This window comes from Neomonachus schauinslandi, chromosome 5 (assembly GCF_002201575.2).
Source record: "Neomonachus schauinslandi chromosome 5, ASM220157v2, whole genome shotgun sequence".
NCBI classification, from domain to species: domain Eukaryota; kingdom Metazoa; phylum Chordata; class Mammalia; order Carnivora; family Phocidae; genus Neomonachus; species Neomonachus schauinslandi.
In genome coordinates this window covers 106,192,085-106,209,016 of record NC_058407.1, presented here as the reverse complement: position 1 = coordinate 106,209,016, position 16,932 = coordinate 106,192,085, and the positions used below count along the sequence as shown (strand labels likewise).

At 36.5% G+C, this 16,932-nt stretch overlaps 1 protein-coding gene across 5 annotated transcripts in view; it reads right to left on the bottom strand.

Moving 5' to 3' along the window:
- CUL2 (cullin 2) overlaps positions 1-16,932 on the bottom strand; it is a 103,918-nt gene that overhangs the window by 77,060 nt on the left and 9,926 nt on the right. For 3 of the 5 annotated variants that reach the window (XM_021686028.2, XM_044914979.1, XM_021686029.2), the window contains exon 2: positions 4,766-4,906. In XM_021686028.2, the coding sequence (XP_021541703.1) occupies positions 4,766-4,884 (119 nt within the window). In that variant the 5' untranslated portion in view covers positions 4,885-4,906. Of the gene's footprint in view, positions 1-4,765; positions 4,907-9,692; positions 9,740-16,932 lie in introns of those variants that run through there. The other 2 variants (XM_021686027.2, XM_021686030.2) reach the window with 1 other exon arrangement.

Here is a 16,932-nt window from a genome sequence, read left to right as displayed (position 1 = left end):
CACTTGATAGAAATCCTTAGTAAAAGGTAAATCCCAAACCACCCTAAGCTGTCATAAAGCTTTTGTTAGGAAGTATTATTACTCGTGTTAGAGAGAATTCCAAAAATGGCCTCCTAAGATTTTCCACCCTACTACTTGGGACTGCTACTTTACATGGCAAAAGGGACTCAGAGCACAAAGTCAGAATTATGATTACTAATCAGCTGACCCCAATAGAGAGAGTAGCCTGGACTTTTCAGGTGTGCCTAATCCAATCAAATGAGCCTCTTAAAAGCAGATCCCCATCTGCTTCTAGCCCTCTGTGGTTAATTGCAGAAGGGGAAGTCTGAGAGAGCACAGGAAGATTTGCCATGTCACTGCTGGCACTGAAGATGGAAGGGAGTCACATGCAAAAACTGAGGTGTAACAAGTCACTGAGAGCAGTTCACAGCCAAGAGACAACAAGAAAATGGAGATCTCAGAACTATAACTGCAACGAATTGAATTCTCCCAATTAACAGCAATGGGCTTTAAAGAGGCCCCGAGCTCTAGATGAGAGTTAGCCAGCCAACTCCTTAATTTCAGCTTTGTGAGATCCTGAACAGAGAACCCAGTCACACCATGGACCTCTGATACACAGAACTGTGAGATAATAAAAGGATGTTTCTCAAAGACACTAAATTTGTGGTAATTTGTTATGTATTAAAAAACTGATGTCTTTTATTTACATTACCTATCAACCAGAACGCCTTGCATTGTACCTGGATGCAGTACATTTATGAAGGATAAGTGTTAAGAAACCTGCTTATCAACACAATAAAAGAACTAGCTAAATATTAATGTTATTTATTTCATCTGTACAGTATGCTTAATGACATTTAATTGATAGTAGCTATTCACTCACCAAATATTTAGTGAATACCTACATGTGCCAGATGTTGGGAATACAGCAGTGAACAAAATGGCTAAGAATCCCCGCCCTTATGGAGTTTATATTTAGTAAAAAATGCTGTGGACAGGGTTCCATAAATTCTGTACTTACACATGTTAAACACTTCAAATTACAGACCAAGCTTCCTTAATGCCCACTTCAAGAGCATAAGGAGACTTGAGCATTTTACTTCAGCATTCTATCCTACAATATGAGTAAGTCATCTTATCCCATCACTAAACCACGACATCCTGAGCTGTAAAATGGGGCTAGTAATACATATTTTACAACATCACTGGTAACAAATTAATCACATACATGTATAAGTTGAAAGAAAAAATTATGACACAAAAATATATACACAGCATGATTCAATTTATATAAAGTTCCAAACACAGAAAAAACCAATAATTGTTAGGGCTGTATACATAAGCAGTTATACTATTTAAAAAAAAACAACAACAGGAAACAATAGGTGCAAAAGTCACAATAGTAGTTCCCTCCAAGATAAGGAGTGGGCTTGTGAACTGAGACGGTCATGTAGTGGGGGAGTTGGTGGATCCTGGCAGTGTTCTAGTTCTCAACCTGTGCAGCGATTATGCAGGGGTTTGCTTTCTAACTATCTGTTCAACCCCACATGTACATCTTATGAACTTTTCCACATATGTACCAGTTAACCCTGAACAACGAAGCAGTGAGGGGTGCCAAACCCCCAGCAGAAGGAAATCCACATGTAACTTTTGACTTTCCCAAAACTGAACTACTAATAGCCTACTGTTTACTTTACCTTATCTGAAATATAAATAGTTGATTAACACCTATTTTGTATATGTATTAGATACTGTATTCTTACAATAAAGTAAGCTAGAGAAAAGACAATCTTATTAAAGTCATCAGGAAGAAAAAATACATTTTCAGTACTGTATTTGTTTAGAAAAAAGGGGGGGGAAGGGGTGCCTAGGTGGCTCAGTTGGTCAGGCACCTGGCTCTTCATTTCGGCTTAGGTAATGATCTCATGGGTCCTGAGATTGAGCCCCATATCAGGCTCCACACTCAGCAGGGAGTCTGCTTGAGATTCTCTCTCTATTCTCCCTCTGCCTCTCTCCTCCCCAGCTCTCTCTCTCTAAAATCTCTAAAATAAAATAAATCTTTCCCCAAAAAACCCACGTATAAGTGGATACATGTAGTTCAAACCTGTGTTCAGGGTCAACCACATTACACTTCACACACCCCAAAAAATGCTTTATAAAAGATCAACTACTATCACATATGTTGATACACAATTTGGAGGAGGCTTCTTTTCATTTTCAAAAGATTAAAGTTTTATAGTCTCTAAAATTTCTACCTAAGATACCTAAGGGTCAGAAGTCAACCTCGTATTTTTGGGCAAATTAACAGGGAAAAGGATTTTACTTCAGAACAATTAGTAACACAGTCCTTTATTTTCCAAAATAAAATTTAAAGTAAGAAATTCCATTCTTAATTTTATTGTTTTCGCAGATATTCTTTATTTTAAAGAGAGAAGAAAATTCATGAACAGGTAACTGGACTATCTTAGATGAATCAAACAATAAACATTTTAGAAATAAGTGACCAAAGCGACACTTTCCAGGGAAGTCAGGTATTTCTATGACCAACTCCTTCTTTCTCTGTTCATATTTTAGTTGAAATAGCCTTAAAACTACCTATGTACTTGTCTAGTGAAACCTTATTAACACACAAGTAACTTTAACATTTTCCATTTTATTAAGATTCCTATGCAAAACAATCCATGATGTTCCATAAAAAAATTAGACTAATTCAATAATAAGCTCTTCAAAGGCAAAATCCATATCAATTATCCTCTAGATATACTGGCAAGTATAGAGAATTAGATGTTAGAAATCTCATATTCAAGTCTGTGCTCCTTCGGTTACTACCTGCATGATGTGAATATCAATTTCCTCCTTTGTTAAATAAAGACAATTATGTCTGCCCCACCAATCTGACAGGCTTGTTTGAGGTACCATATAATATAAAAAATATAAAACACCCTTGCAAACTATGAAGGCTTCCAGAAACACCATCATTTTATTTATCTTTAGTGCCAAGAACATAGGTAGCCTAACACATTTCTTAGTAGTGACTACAAATGTAATGAATGAGATCGTCTGCTGTTGGTCTAAAAGAACCTCACCGTTCTTGCATCAACATTCAGCTTAATATAAAAACTGAATTAAGCATTAAGAACAAGTTGAGTCGGGCGCCTGGGTGGCTCAGTTGGTTAAGCGACTGCCTTCGGCTCAGGTCATGATCCTGGAGTCCTGGGATCGAGTCCCACATCGGGCTCCCTGCTTAGCAGGGAGTCTGCTTCTCCCCCTGACCCTCCCCACTCTCATGCTCTATCTCATTCTCTCTCTCAAATAAGTAAATAAAATCTTTAAAAAAAAAAAAAAAGAACAAGTTGAGTCACTGTTAATAAAATCCAAGCTTTTCTAAAGAGCATATGCCCACGTAATGAGGGTAGCCATCCCTTAGACCCAGAAGACGGCTAGAGGGCAGCACAGAGTTGGAAAAAACTGTGAATCTCCACACACATTTTGGTTAATACCTTCACATATTAACTTCCCTTTCTGGAGAAAGAATCTCTGGTTCCTACAATATCCACCCAGTCCTCAAGGTCTCCTGCAAGGCCCTGGGGCACTACCTTGCCATTTGGACCCAGAGACACCCAGGCCTCAACCTTACCCCCTTTCTTTACCCTGAGACAAGACGTGTGGTGTTTCCTGTGGTAAAAGACTGAGGCAGTTCAGAAGTCTGCCAGTGAACATGTTCCAATGTACCTACGTTTTCCCCATGCCCACCCAGCCTTGGTCCCTGGCAGACATTGGTAGAGTTGGTGAGACTGCCATCCATGGCTTTGCCCCAGGTATCTGTGGCCAAGGGTTTCTAGAGACCCCTTTAACCTCCCAAATTCTAAGAAGCTGAAGTATTTTAATATTTGGGATTTTTTTCTTGGTGCCAGAGTTTATATACAGAATGCCGGGGTGCACAGTGTTTTTTATATATAAGTAATATATACAGTATGTATATATTAAAAAAAAAAAAAAAAGGTTGCTGTCATGTAGGAATGCAGGACACTGGGATTCAGATTATTCTAGAGAAACCACTAATTTGTATTTTCATATAAAATTGCTAATTCACAAATACAGACAACCCAATTAAAAAACTTAAAAAGTTTTAAAAAAATTAAAAAGTATTTCTAGCTATCAAGTCATTAAACTTGCCATTCACTCTCTACCTGGAACATTCTTCCCCCAGATATGACTTGCTCCCTCGCTTTGGTCCAGTCTCTGTTCAAATATCACCATCTTCCTCAGAGAGGCCTTCCATGATCATCTCACCTAAGAGAGCTACTTACATACATATTCCAATCATTCTCCATGCCCTTACCCTGCTCTATTTTTCCCTACAAAGTCTATCACTACCTGCTAGTAGAAGCAGTGGCATTAGGTTTTTTTAAATACCTGTTTATTGTCTGTTTCCCTTAATAGAATGGAGGGAAAGTGGTTTTGTGTACAACTGTATTCCCAAAGCCTCGAATAGTACCTGACATATACATGAGTGCTCAATAAGTATTGTTAAATGAAAGGTTCTCAGATTGTTGACTGACACATACAGATGAACTTGGAAATGTAAACAATATATGTGAAAGTAGTCACACTGGCATTCTCTTTCATTTATATGAGCATAAACCTGTTCTCACTTTTCAACAAGTTTATCAATTTTAGGACATTTACCAATGTTCACTGATACAATTATCGATACAATATCACTACAATACAAGAATATTTATCAATGCCACTAAAAGGATACGAGAAGCGATCGTTCCATGTTGCTCTTTCGACGTATTCCAACATGACAACAGCTTTGATTGTCGTTAAAAGTTTGTTCCATGTTTCATCAAAATCTACTACTCTTGGTTTCAAAGACATTGTGCAAGTTTAGTGTTGAAATCTGTTAATTAAAAACAATAGTAATGTTAGCATGAATTCTACAAACAAGTTACTTGTTTTTAAAGCATCACATAATTCAACAGCACAATAGACAAAAGGGGTGAGAACAGAACCTGGCACATAGTAAAAACACAATAAACACTGGCCACTATCTTTTCATGACTATCCAGACAAGGAATTACATAGAATATTTACATTCATTACAAACTCTAGGAAATGGAAAGCTTTTACTACAAGTTATTTATGATCAAGTGTGTTGTTTCAAGGATTCAGAAGGCTCAATGTGTTGAGGGAAAAAAAAAAGCTGGGGCGCCATTAGCCAAAAAGCCAACTCCCATCATGAGAAATATGCAAGAGACACTCAATAAAAAGGTTTTGGCTCCAAATCCTTGTATGTACTCTTTAAACTGGGGAATGAGGGTAGTATGTGGGTGAATATGAGAAGACACAAGAAAGTAAAAGGGTTTATCTTCCCAGAGCCTTAGTTTAGGTAAAAGATTAGGGAGGAAATTTACATTTCTATCAAAACAAATGAAGTGTAAAGTAGAATGCAAAATCCCCGTGAACCTAAAAAGATAGAAAAATTTATAGATTTCGAAGACTATCAGGGTTGCAGCAGAGAGCTGAGGCTCCATCTTAGATTCTCAGAGTATCCAATTCCACTCCACTAATGAAAGCATGGCTCTAGCATGAAACCTCTGGTTCCGGTGACCTTAACCAGCCTAGAAGTGAGCTAAAAGATTTCTTTTGCCTAGCAGACAAGCTATATCCTAGAAGTTAGCTGGTTTCTGAAACAAAAGGGTCCTAAGGGTAGAGAAACTTGGCTCAAGTGCTAGATTCCAAATGCTTCTCAATATCACATCAGAAAAACAGATTAAAAGAGAACTCTTAGGGCGCCTGGGTGGCTCAGTTGGTTAAGCGACTGCCTTCGGCTCAGGTCATGATCCTGGAGTCCCTGGATCGAGTCCCGCATCGGGCTCCCTGCTCGGCAGGGAGTCTGCTTCTCCCTCTGACCCTAACCCCTCTCATGTGCTCTCTCTCTCTCATTCTCTCTCTCTCAAATAAATAAATAAAATCTAAAAAAAAAGAGAACTCTTAAAGTTAACTTTAACTGAAGAAGAACTGCACTTTTCTGACACGTTTTAACATCCTCCCCAAAGTTTTCCATAATTACTAGACAAGGCCTGCAGCTAGCCTGCAGACAAGGCCAAATAAGGAGGAAATCCTTTCTCTTGTCTCTCCTACTGTGTAGGAAATAGGGGGGTAGGAAAACAATGGGGAGAAGGGGAAGAAGCATAAAGACAAAAAGGAGACACGGAGAGGAAAGTGGCTACACACCCCCAGCCCACCAACTGGAGGTGGATCTAAGCCCTTCTTACATTTCTGTCCTGAGAAGAAAAGAACTCAAGGAGTCCAAGGAAGAAACTTCAAGAAAGAGAAAGGAAAGGAATCAGAGAGAAGCCAGACAAAACCCAAGAGGATGTGCCACACTGAATCAACAACAGTCTTTCCTTAACATACCAGAGACTAACCACCAGGCTTTATTTAAACTTCCAGTACTAACTAGAATGGATGAGCAGTAATCTGAGAGTAAGAGTGAGTGAGTGTCAGCGTACGTGTCTGTGTGTTGTGTATGCACATTGTGAGTAGGGGTAGGGGAGAAACAGGAAGGGAGGGAGGACCTAAAGCTCTAGCTCTACAAAGGGAATTAACCTTAACTCCTTCTCACCCTTATTTACCACATCCTATCGAACTGTGTTCCTGAATATTTCCTAAATTCATCCATTCCTATAATATTTATATAGTACTTACTATGAGCCAAGCACTATTCTAAGTGCTTTATATAAACTAATTTAATTCTCAGAACTATCTGATTAGGTAGGTCCAACTATTCTCTCCATTTTCCAGATAAGAAAACTGAGTCATAGGGTGATTAAGAAACCTGCTTAAGGTCACAGCACTATTTTAATGGTGGCCTCAGAAGGATTCAGACCTGTGCCGGATCCCATGCTCTTAACTGCTATATGCAACTATACTGCCTTACTAGCATCTTTGGTGAATCTTAAATACTTGCCAGGCACCATTCTAGCCTCTGAGGATACAGTGGTCAATAAATAAAATTTGTGACCTTCAAGGTTAGAATCTCAGAACAGGCAAAGACAAAGACAAAAATAACCTACCTACCAAAAAGTTGACCATGTCACTCTTGTACTTAAAGCCATTTGGTATTTTCCACTACAGATAGCACAAAGCTTAAGCTCACTGACAACCTGGCACACTAAGCTTCTATGATTTGACATTAGTATAAGCATCTCTCCGGCTTCCTCTTCTCATGGGACTCCCTTCCTTGACATCATAATCCAGTAACTTCTCTCTGCTTAGAGGTCATTGAACTCAACAGGCTGTTACATACACCCAGCCTTTACTCTTTTTGGTTTCTTTACCTAAAATTCTTCTCTTTTTCTTCCTCCCTCTTTCTACCCATTCACCTAACTCTTAACTGATATTATAGCCTTGGTCTAGTATATCTGTCTTTAAAAAACTTTCCTGGGCCCAGTTAAACCAGGTGAGGTACGCTATTTTATGTAGCACATGAGAAAATGCTGTACTTACCACTGTGAGAGCATTAACTAACCTGAACTGTAATTATCTGTTTCTTGAAGATAAGGTCTATTTTGTTACTGTATACCAAAAGTTGTCAATGTTCCCTTCACAATAGTTTATTCCCCTTATAAAAATGGCATTATGCCCACTGCTTGTAAATTATTTTAATGGCTACATAGATTGCCTTTTACCTTTATTCAAGTTTTGACAGAATTAGAGTGACACTGACTTCTTTGCTGAGACCAACAGGTTTATGGTAGAGTGGGTACATATGCAGTGATAATCCATTTTTAGATGGATGGAAAATATGGAAGTTAAGGTGAGAAAAATACTAGCTTAGTGAAACATACTAGAAATTAATGAACCAATAGCTGAAAGTATGCTGAAATTGTCTCCTAAATTCTCTGCCTGCACAATAGAAAGCTCATATAACTAAAAATCTAAGTTCCTTCATCTTATTTAAATTGTTTACACGGTAATTTATTCATGAGGAATTTATATAAGAATGATACAGAGCAAATAAAGAAACAGGACCATGATCACTGCACTATTCTTCTACATCACCCAAGCTGTCTGGTAATTCGTAAAAATAAATGAGTCTTCTTCATCCCTGTGCTTTACTAAAGACTATACCATGGTCCTATGCCTGACATCCTGCCAAGACCATTTCCATCCCCACTTAGATTATGTCCCACTGAGTATCCGCAAAGTTCTCACATTACCCCCTTAGCTTTTTTCTGGGTTCCACCCAGGCAATGTTAGGGGTTTTGTTTTGTTTTTAAAGATTTTGTTTATCTATTTGAGAGAGAGAAAGAAAACACAAGATGGTGAGCAGCAGGGAGAAAGAGGCAGGCTCCCTACTGAGCAAGGAGTCTGATGTGGGACTTGATCCCAGGACTCTGGGATCATGACCTGAGCCGAAGGCAGACGCTTAACAGACTGAGCTACCCAGGCACCCCAATGTTAGGGTTTTTAACACTTAGGCAGTACACAGGTACTATGCCTAAGGCCCCTGAGTGTTACGAACCCTAAAAACAAATCACAGGCTCTAAATACAAAAAAAAAAAAAAAATCATGTGTCATTACATTTCCAAATAACATTATGTCAACATTAATTATAGTATTTATAAAATTTTCACTACATTTGAAAACAATTTATAGACTAGATTTTCTCAGAGAACCATTTCTAAATATGTATGATTATCAACAGTAAATTAAATAATTACAAAAGTGATTTACATAAACATAGAGTTATCATATGACCCAGAAAATCCACTCCTACATATATACCCAAGAGAAAACATGGCCACACAAAAATCTGTACACAAATGTTCATAGCAACATTATTCAAAAAGGCCAAAAAGCAGATATTAACTCAAATGTCTATCAACAGATAAATAGATATATAAAATGCAGTCTATCCATACAATGGATTATTATTCCACAATGTAAGAGAATGAAGTACTATAGATGTTACAAAATGGATGAACCTCAAAAACATACTAAGTGAATGAAGTTGCTCAAAAAAAAAAGTAGTCTGAATGCATTCTATGCTATACATATTATATATTCAAGCATTACTAACCTTCAACCTACAGGTCAGCAAAATCCAGACTGTAGGAAACTAACTGGATAACCAGTTGGAAAGTCTTTATTTTAAATTTATCAAGAGCCACACTGGAAGCTGGAAGGTAATATAAAGCTATGCCTTCAAAATTCTCAGGGAAAATGGCTAACCACTTAGAATTCTCTATCAAGAGTGGTATCAATTTACTTCCCACACAGCGTTTTTTCACAGGAAAATAGAAGATATATTCTATCAGAAGGGAATGAAACAAACCAAGAAAGACTTGGGATCCCAGAAAAAGAGGGATCTAACAAAGGAGGAACGGGAATTTCTCAGAATAGCAACTATACAGAGTTTAAAAACAACCTGTCCAGAGAGACATATAAGAATAAAGGGCTCCAGGACAGCTATCCCCAAGAAAAGGGGAAAGAGGAACTAATAGATTGTCTCAGGTGTCAACAAACTTTTCTTGTAAAGGAATCGATAAATACTTTAGGCTTTGAGAGCCATTTAGTCTCTGTTACAACTAACTCAATTCTGCATTGCAGCACAAAAGCAGTCACAGACAAGAAGCAAATGAATGAGCATGGTTGTGTTCCAATAAAACTTTACTTACAAAAAACAGGGAGAGGGAAGGATTTGGCCCCTGGGCCATATTTTGCCTCCATCCCTTCCTTCCACACCCCTGCCCACTTTGCATAACATGTTTGGACACTGCAAGGAGTTAGCGGCTCTGGTGGAGAATAAGGGGATAATTTAGGTAGATCACATTAAAAACTAAGCAAAAGATTAAGCAAATATTTCCTAGTTATGACACAAAAAGCCTGAATCATAAAAGAAAAAACTGATAAAAAACTGGACTTCGTCAATATTAACAACTTCTGCTCTTGGAATAATGCTGGCAAGAAAATGATAAATATATAGCAAAGATAGTGGATTATTGCTTATAAAGGTAGTTATAAAGGTTAAAAAACAAAAGTAGTAAAAATAACTATAACTGTAATAATTAGTTAAGCAATACACAAAATAAAAGGATGTAAAACATGACTTCAAAAACATAAAATGTGGGGGAGAGTAAAAATGAAGATAGAGCTTTAGAATGCGCTCAACCTTAAGTTGTTATCAACTTAAACAGTTACAAATATAAGTTGTTATATGTAAGCCTCATGGTAACCATAAAGCAAAACAAAAGATACACAAAAGATAAAGATACACAAAGATAAAGAAAAAGGAATTTAAGCACACCAGTAAATAAAGTCATCAAACCACAAAGGGAGAGAGCAAGGAAAGAAAGGAACAAAGAGGAACTACAAAACAGCCAGAATACAATTAACAAAAAAATGGCAGCAAGTGCATATCTATCAATTACTTTAAATGTAAATGGACACAACTCTACAACCAAAAGACAAAGAGTGACAAAATGGATTTAAAAACAAGACTCATCTATATGCTGCCTATAAGAGACTCACTTCAGATGTAAGGATACACACAAACTGAAGGTGAAGGGATGGAGGATACTCCTTGTAAATGGAAACAAAAAGAAAGCTGGGATAGTTATATTAGACAAAATCAATAAGGAAACATCAACCCTAAACATGTTAGACCAGATAGACTTAATAGATATATATAGAACATTTCATCCAAAAGCAACAGAATACATTCTTCTCAAGTGCACATGGAACATTCTCCAGGAGAGATCATATATTAGGCCAAAATATAAATCTTAATTAATTTAAGAAGACTGAAATCCTATCAAGCATTATCTCTGACCACAATGGCATAAAACTAGAAATCAATAACAAGAAGAAAACTGGAAAATTCACAAATACATGGAGATTTAACAACATGCTACTGAACAACCAAAGAGTCAAAGAAGAAATCAAAAGAGAAATAAAAAAAGACTGAAAGGGGTGGAAAATGAAAAATACAACATACCAAAACCTGTGGGATGCAGCAAAAGCAATTCTAAGATGGAAATCTGTAGCAATAAATGCCTACAAGAGACAAGAAAAATCTCAAATACTAGTTTCACACCTCAAGCAACTGGGGAAAAAAGAGCAAAGGAAGCCCAAAGTTAGCAGAAGGAAGGAAACAGCAAAGATCAGAATGGAAATAAGTGAAATAAAGACTAAAAAGATAATAGAAAAGATCAATGAAACTAAGAGCTGGTTCTTGGAAAAAATAAACTAAATTGACAAACCTTTAGCTAGACTCACCAAGAAGAAAAAGAGAACTCAAATAAAATCAGAAATGAAAGAGAAGACATTACAACTGATACAATGGAAATATAAAGTATTGCTAAGAAATGACTATGGACAAATAATATGCAAACAAATTAGATAATGTATAAAAAAAACGGGTAAATTCCTAGAAACCTACAACTTACCAAAACTGAATTATGAAAAAATAGAAAATCTAACCAGACTGATTACTAGTAAGGAGGTTGCAACAGTAATCAAAAACCTCCCAGCAAACAAATGTCCAGGATCAAACGGCTTCACTAGTAAATTCTACTAACCATTCAAATAATTAATACCAATTGTTCTCAAACTGTTTCAAAAATACAGAAGAGGAAGGAACCCTTCCAAACTCGTTTTACATGGCCAGTATTACCCTGATACCAAAATGAAACAAGGATGCCACAAGAACAGAAAATTATAGGCTGATATCCCTCATGAACATAGATGCAAAAATCCTCAACAAAATATTAACAAACCAAATTCAACAATACATGAAAAGGATTATATACCAAGATCAAGTGGGATTTATTCAACATCCTGAACTCAATCAATGTGAATAGACCACATTAACAAAATCAAGGATAGGGACGCCTGGGTGGCTCAGTTGGTTCAGCGTCTGCCTTCAGCTCAGGTCCCGATCCCAGGGTCCTGGGATCAAGTCCCACATCAGGCTCCCTGCTCAGCAGGGAGTCTGCTTCTCCCTCTGCCCCTCCCCCCCATGCTCACTCTCTCGCCCTCTCTCGCGCTCTCTTTCTCTCTTGGAAAAATAAATAAATATTTAAAAAATCAAGGATAAAAATCATATGATCATCTAAATAGATGCAGAAAAAGTATTTGACAAAATTTAACATCCATTTATGAAAAAAAACTCTCAATAAAGTGGGCTTAAAAGGAATGTACCTCAACACAATAAAACCCATATATTACAAGCCCATGGCTAACATTGTAATCAATAGTGAAAAGCTAAAAGCTTTAAGACAAGGTATCTACTCTCACTACTTTTACTCAACATACTACTGAAAATCCTAACTACAGCAATTAGATAAGAAAAATAAGTAAAAAGCATCCAAATTAGAAAAGAAGTAAAACTGTCACTTTTTGCAGATAACAATATTATATATAGAAAATCCTAAAGGCTCCACCAAAAAACTTTTAGAAATAATAAACTAATTCAGTAGTGTTGCAGGACACAAAATCAGTACACAAAAATCTGTTGTATTTCTATACACTAATAACTAACTACCAGAAACAGAAATTAAGAAAACAATCCCATTTACAATTGCATCAAAAAGAATACCTAGGAATAAATAACCATAGAAATGGAAGATGTATACACTTAAAACTATAAGACACTGATTGAAGAAAACACAAATGAAAAGATATTCCATGTTAAAATGTCCATACCACCTAACACAACCTACTGGGTCAATGCAATCCCTATGAAAATTCCAGTAGCATTTTTTTTTTCCATAGATAGGAAAAACAATGATAAAATCTGTATGGAACAAAATACATACATACAGAGAACAGACTGTGGCTGCTAGAAGTGGGGAGTAAAGGGTGAGCAAATGGGTGAAGGGGGTCAAAAGGTACAATCTTCCAGTTATAAAATAAGTCCTGGGGATGTGATGTACAGCATAATGATCAGAGTTAATAATACCATATATTACATACTTGAAAGTTGCTAAGAGAGTAAATCTTAAAAGTTCTCAACACAAGAAAAAATTTTTTTCTAACTATGTAACAGATGTTAACTATACACACTGTGGTAATCATTTGGCAATATATACAAATACTGAAATCATTATGTTGTAAACCTGAAACTAATATGTTATATGGCAATTATACCTCAACAGAAAAAATGAAAAGCTGCAGCCTGGGAGCAAATATTTGTGAGATATAGATCTGATACAGGACAGATACACAACACACACACACACACACAGGATTAGTACCCAGAACTCTCAAAGAACTCTATCTGTAAAGAACCCTCAAAGCTCAGTAATAAGAAAACACAATCCAATTAAAAACTAGCCAAAAGACCCAAAGAGTTCAGAAATATTGATAGCAAATGAGTACATAAAAGATGTTCAACATCATGAGTCATTAGAAAAATGCATATTAAAGATACCACTGCACACCTACTGGAATGGGTCAAAAATCTGACAGAATCAAATGCTGATGAGGATGTGGAGCAACAAGAACTCTCATTTGTGCAAGTGGAAATTTAAAATGAAATAATGACTTAGGCAGTTTCTCTTAAATATACACCTTTCATTTAACCCAGCAATCCCCCTTTTGAATATTTATACAGTAGAAATAAAGATACAGATTTACAAAAAAACCTAAACACAAATTTTCACAACACCTTAATTCATAACTGCCCAAAACTGGAAACAACCCAAATGTCCATCAACTGATGAATGGAAAAACAAAATATGGTGTATCCATGCTGTGGTATACTATTCAGCAATAAAATGGAATAAATTATTGATATGTGGACAACAATAGATGATTCTCAAAAGCATTAGCTAAGTGAAAGGAAAGACTCATTTGACTAAATACTGTATGATTCAATTTACATTACATTCTGGGAAAGGCAAAAATACATGGACATACATCAGATCAATGGTTGTCAGAGGCTCAGAAAGACTACAAAAGAGCAACAGGAAACTTTTGGGGTGATATTAATTGTGGTGGTACTTACAGGACCATATAAATTTGTCAAAATTCAAAGAACATATTTTTCTATGTCTAAATTATATTTCCATAAACCTGACCCCTCAAACTCAAGATGTCCATCCTTCTGCAGTATTCCACATTTCAGTAAAGGATATCATCCAGAGTTCCTCAAGCCAGAAATTTTATTAGTCATTCTTGATTTCTCTCTTACTCTCCTCTACAAATCAATCCAATCAATAAGTCCTGTCAACTCGATCTTCTAACCATTTCTTGAATTCATCCGCTTCTTCCCATTCCCACTGACATCACCCTAATCCAAACCACCACCTCTTACCTGATCACTGCCATAGCTTCCTAAGTGACCTGCCTGTATCCTCCTTTGACCCCTTGATACATGTCACATACCATAACCAATGTAAACTTGCCAAAATGCAAATCTGATTATTTCATACACTCTGCTTAAAATTCTTCAAAGACTCTAACTTAAAATCTTTAGTATGTATCATGTATTTTGTTTAACAAAAAAAAAGTTCTCTGTTGTCTAATTTATCACTCTGACATCTTTCCCATAAAAGTTGGTAAATATTTTAATAATATTCTGATGACAAAGATTTTAAAACAAGTTATCAGTTTTAAGAGAACAGCTAAGTAACCTACGGTAAAGATGAGAATAAAAAAGTAATCAGGAAAATCAAACTGATGAGTTATCTAGATTTCTGATAGAAATGTTTTAAAATCTCTTTTAGGTTTTCTCCTCACTACACACACTTCATTCCTCAGAACACTAAAAGCTGACCTGTCACTAAGAATCTTAACTTTCCAGTGAGTTTTAGGTTTCTGAGGCTGAAAGAGAGCTCCAAATGAACATGCTACTACTTAAGTATGATGTGTTAACCTAGCCTGACAAAATTGTTTTAAAAACAAATTTATGAATAATAGCAGAAATAAAAAACGTAACTTTGCCAAGATCAGATGGATCTTAATTTGAAGCAGTATTGTTCTTCATTTGGACATTTTTCTTTTTTTTTTTTTTTAAGATTTTATTTATTTATTTGACAGAGAGAGCACAAGTAGGCAGAGCGACAGGCAGAGGGAGAGGGAGAAGGCTTCCCGCTGAGCAGAAAGCCCGATGCGGGGCTTGATGCCAGGACCCTGGGATCATGACCTGAGCCGAACAGATGCTTAACCAACTGAGCCACCCAGGCACCCATGAACATTTTTCATATAAAGAACTGTTTTGGATAATTACATTTCAACAGGTAAAGAAGTAACCTCAAAATATTCCATTTTAGATACACAATTGATATATATATTGGATAAATATTTGAAGTATAAACTATTTTTGGAAAATGTATAACCACATTTAACATCTTGATGAAGGGGACTATAGCTTAACTACTGATAAATGCTTTAGTGTGCCACATTTTTTTTTTTTTTTAAGATTTTATTTATTTATTTGACAGAGAGAGACACAGCGAGAGAAGGAACACAAGCGGCAGGGGTAGGAGAGGGAGAAGCAGGCTTCATGCCGAGCAAGGAGCCCAATGCGCGGCTCGATCCCAGGACCCTGGGATCATGATGAGCCGAAGGCAGATGCTTAACAACTGAGCCACCCCCCAGTATGCCACATTTTTTGACTTCCAAAAGTATGATTTATGAATAATGTAAAAGGCTAAACACATAATATTGTGATTCTCTTTTATAAGATGTATTTGAGAGAGAGTCCATACACACATGTGCATACACACGTGGGGGAAAGGGGCAAAGGGAGAGGTAGAGAGAGTCTCAAGCAGACTCTGCACTGAGAGCGGAGCCCCATGCAGGGCTTGATCTCATGACCTTGAGATCATACCTGGGTGAAAAGCAAGAGTTGGAGGCTTAACCAACTGTGCCACCCAGGTGCCCCGTGACTCTTTTTAGTAAAAAAACAAAACAAAACTACCAAATGATGACTTCTTATTTCAGTACTGACCACTACTGACAAAAATTTGGCCATTCCAAGAATTACCAGTAATATAATACTGGGGCCTAAATTAATTTCAGATAGTCAATGTACCATATTTAGTTTTTCAAATGACATTTAATGGGCTTAGAGCAGGTTATATTCTAATTAATATCATTATAATTAATATAATTTGAAAGAAAATACTTAAGGCCCAATACAGAACATTATTAACTTTGCAGTATTTTCCATTTCCATAGGAAATGCTACCTCTACTATACAGACTAAAAATGCTGTCATTTCATATATAAATAAGCTATAAGATTGCATCTAAACAATTTCATCTTACTGTATTCAAATGAGTGAGCCAATAGATAGAGCCAAAAGATATCTTTGTTATTTGATGAGGCATAGGGTACATGCTTTTTGTTGCAGTAAGATTTGATCCATGGAGCTCTAAGTACTCCACAAATGGCATTTCCATCATATGTTAAAAAAGGAAAAAAAAGACAAAGTAGGGGAAAAACGGTAAAGAGAAATACAGTAGTCTCTCATCAATCTCAGTTGGCAAAATGTACATTGCAGGAAGAAAACCCTTAAGTCTCAAAAAAAGGGAGGATAGTGGGGAGTAAGGAATGTATTTATGCTACAGTAAGTAAGTTATAGAAGGCAAGTGCTTCCAAAATAAATCCACCTGACCAGAATTAAAGACCCTTCTCTCCTCAAAGAACTTGAGATTCTCCCCAAAGTCTCTACAGACTGTACTTTTTTTTCTCAAGTTTTCACATCGCTCTTATCAGCATGAAGTTTAATGTCCCTTTTACTAGCTGAGAATTCTCACTTTTTTCTTAATAATTTAGGCAAGGAATTTAAGACACCAACCAGCCTTAAAAAAAAAAAAAAAAACATTCTCATATACCTATCTCAAATGAGTTAGAGAACTTGAATTTGTCTAACTCCCTCAAAGGTAGGCAAGCTCACACTGGCATGCA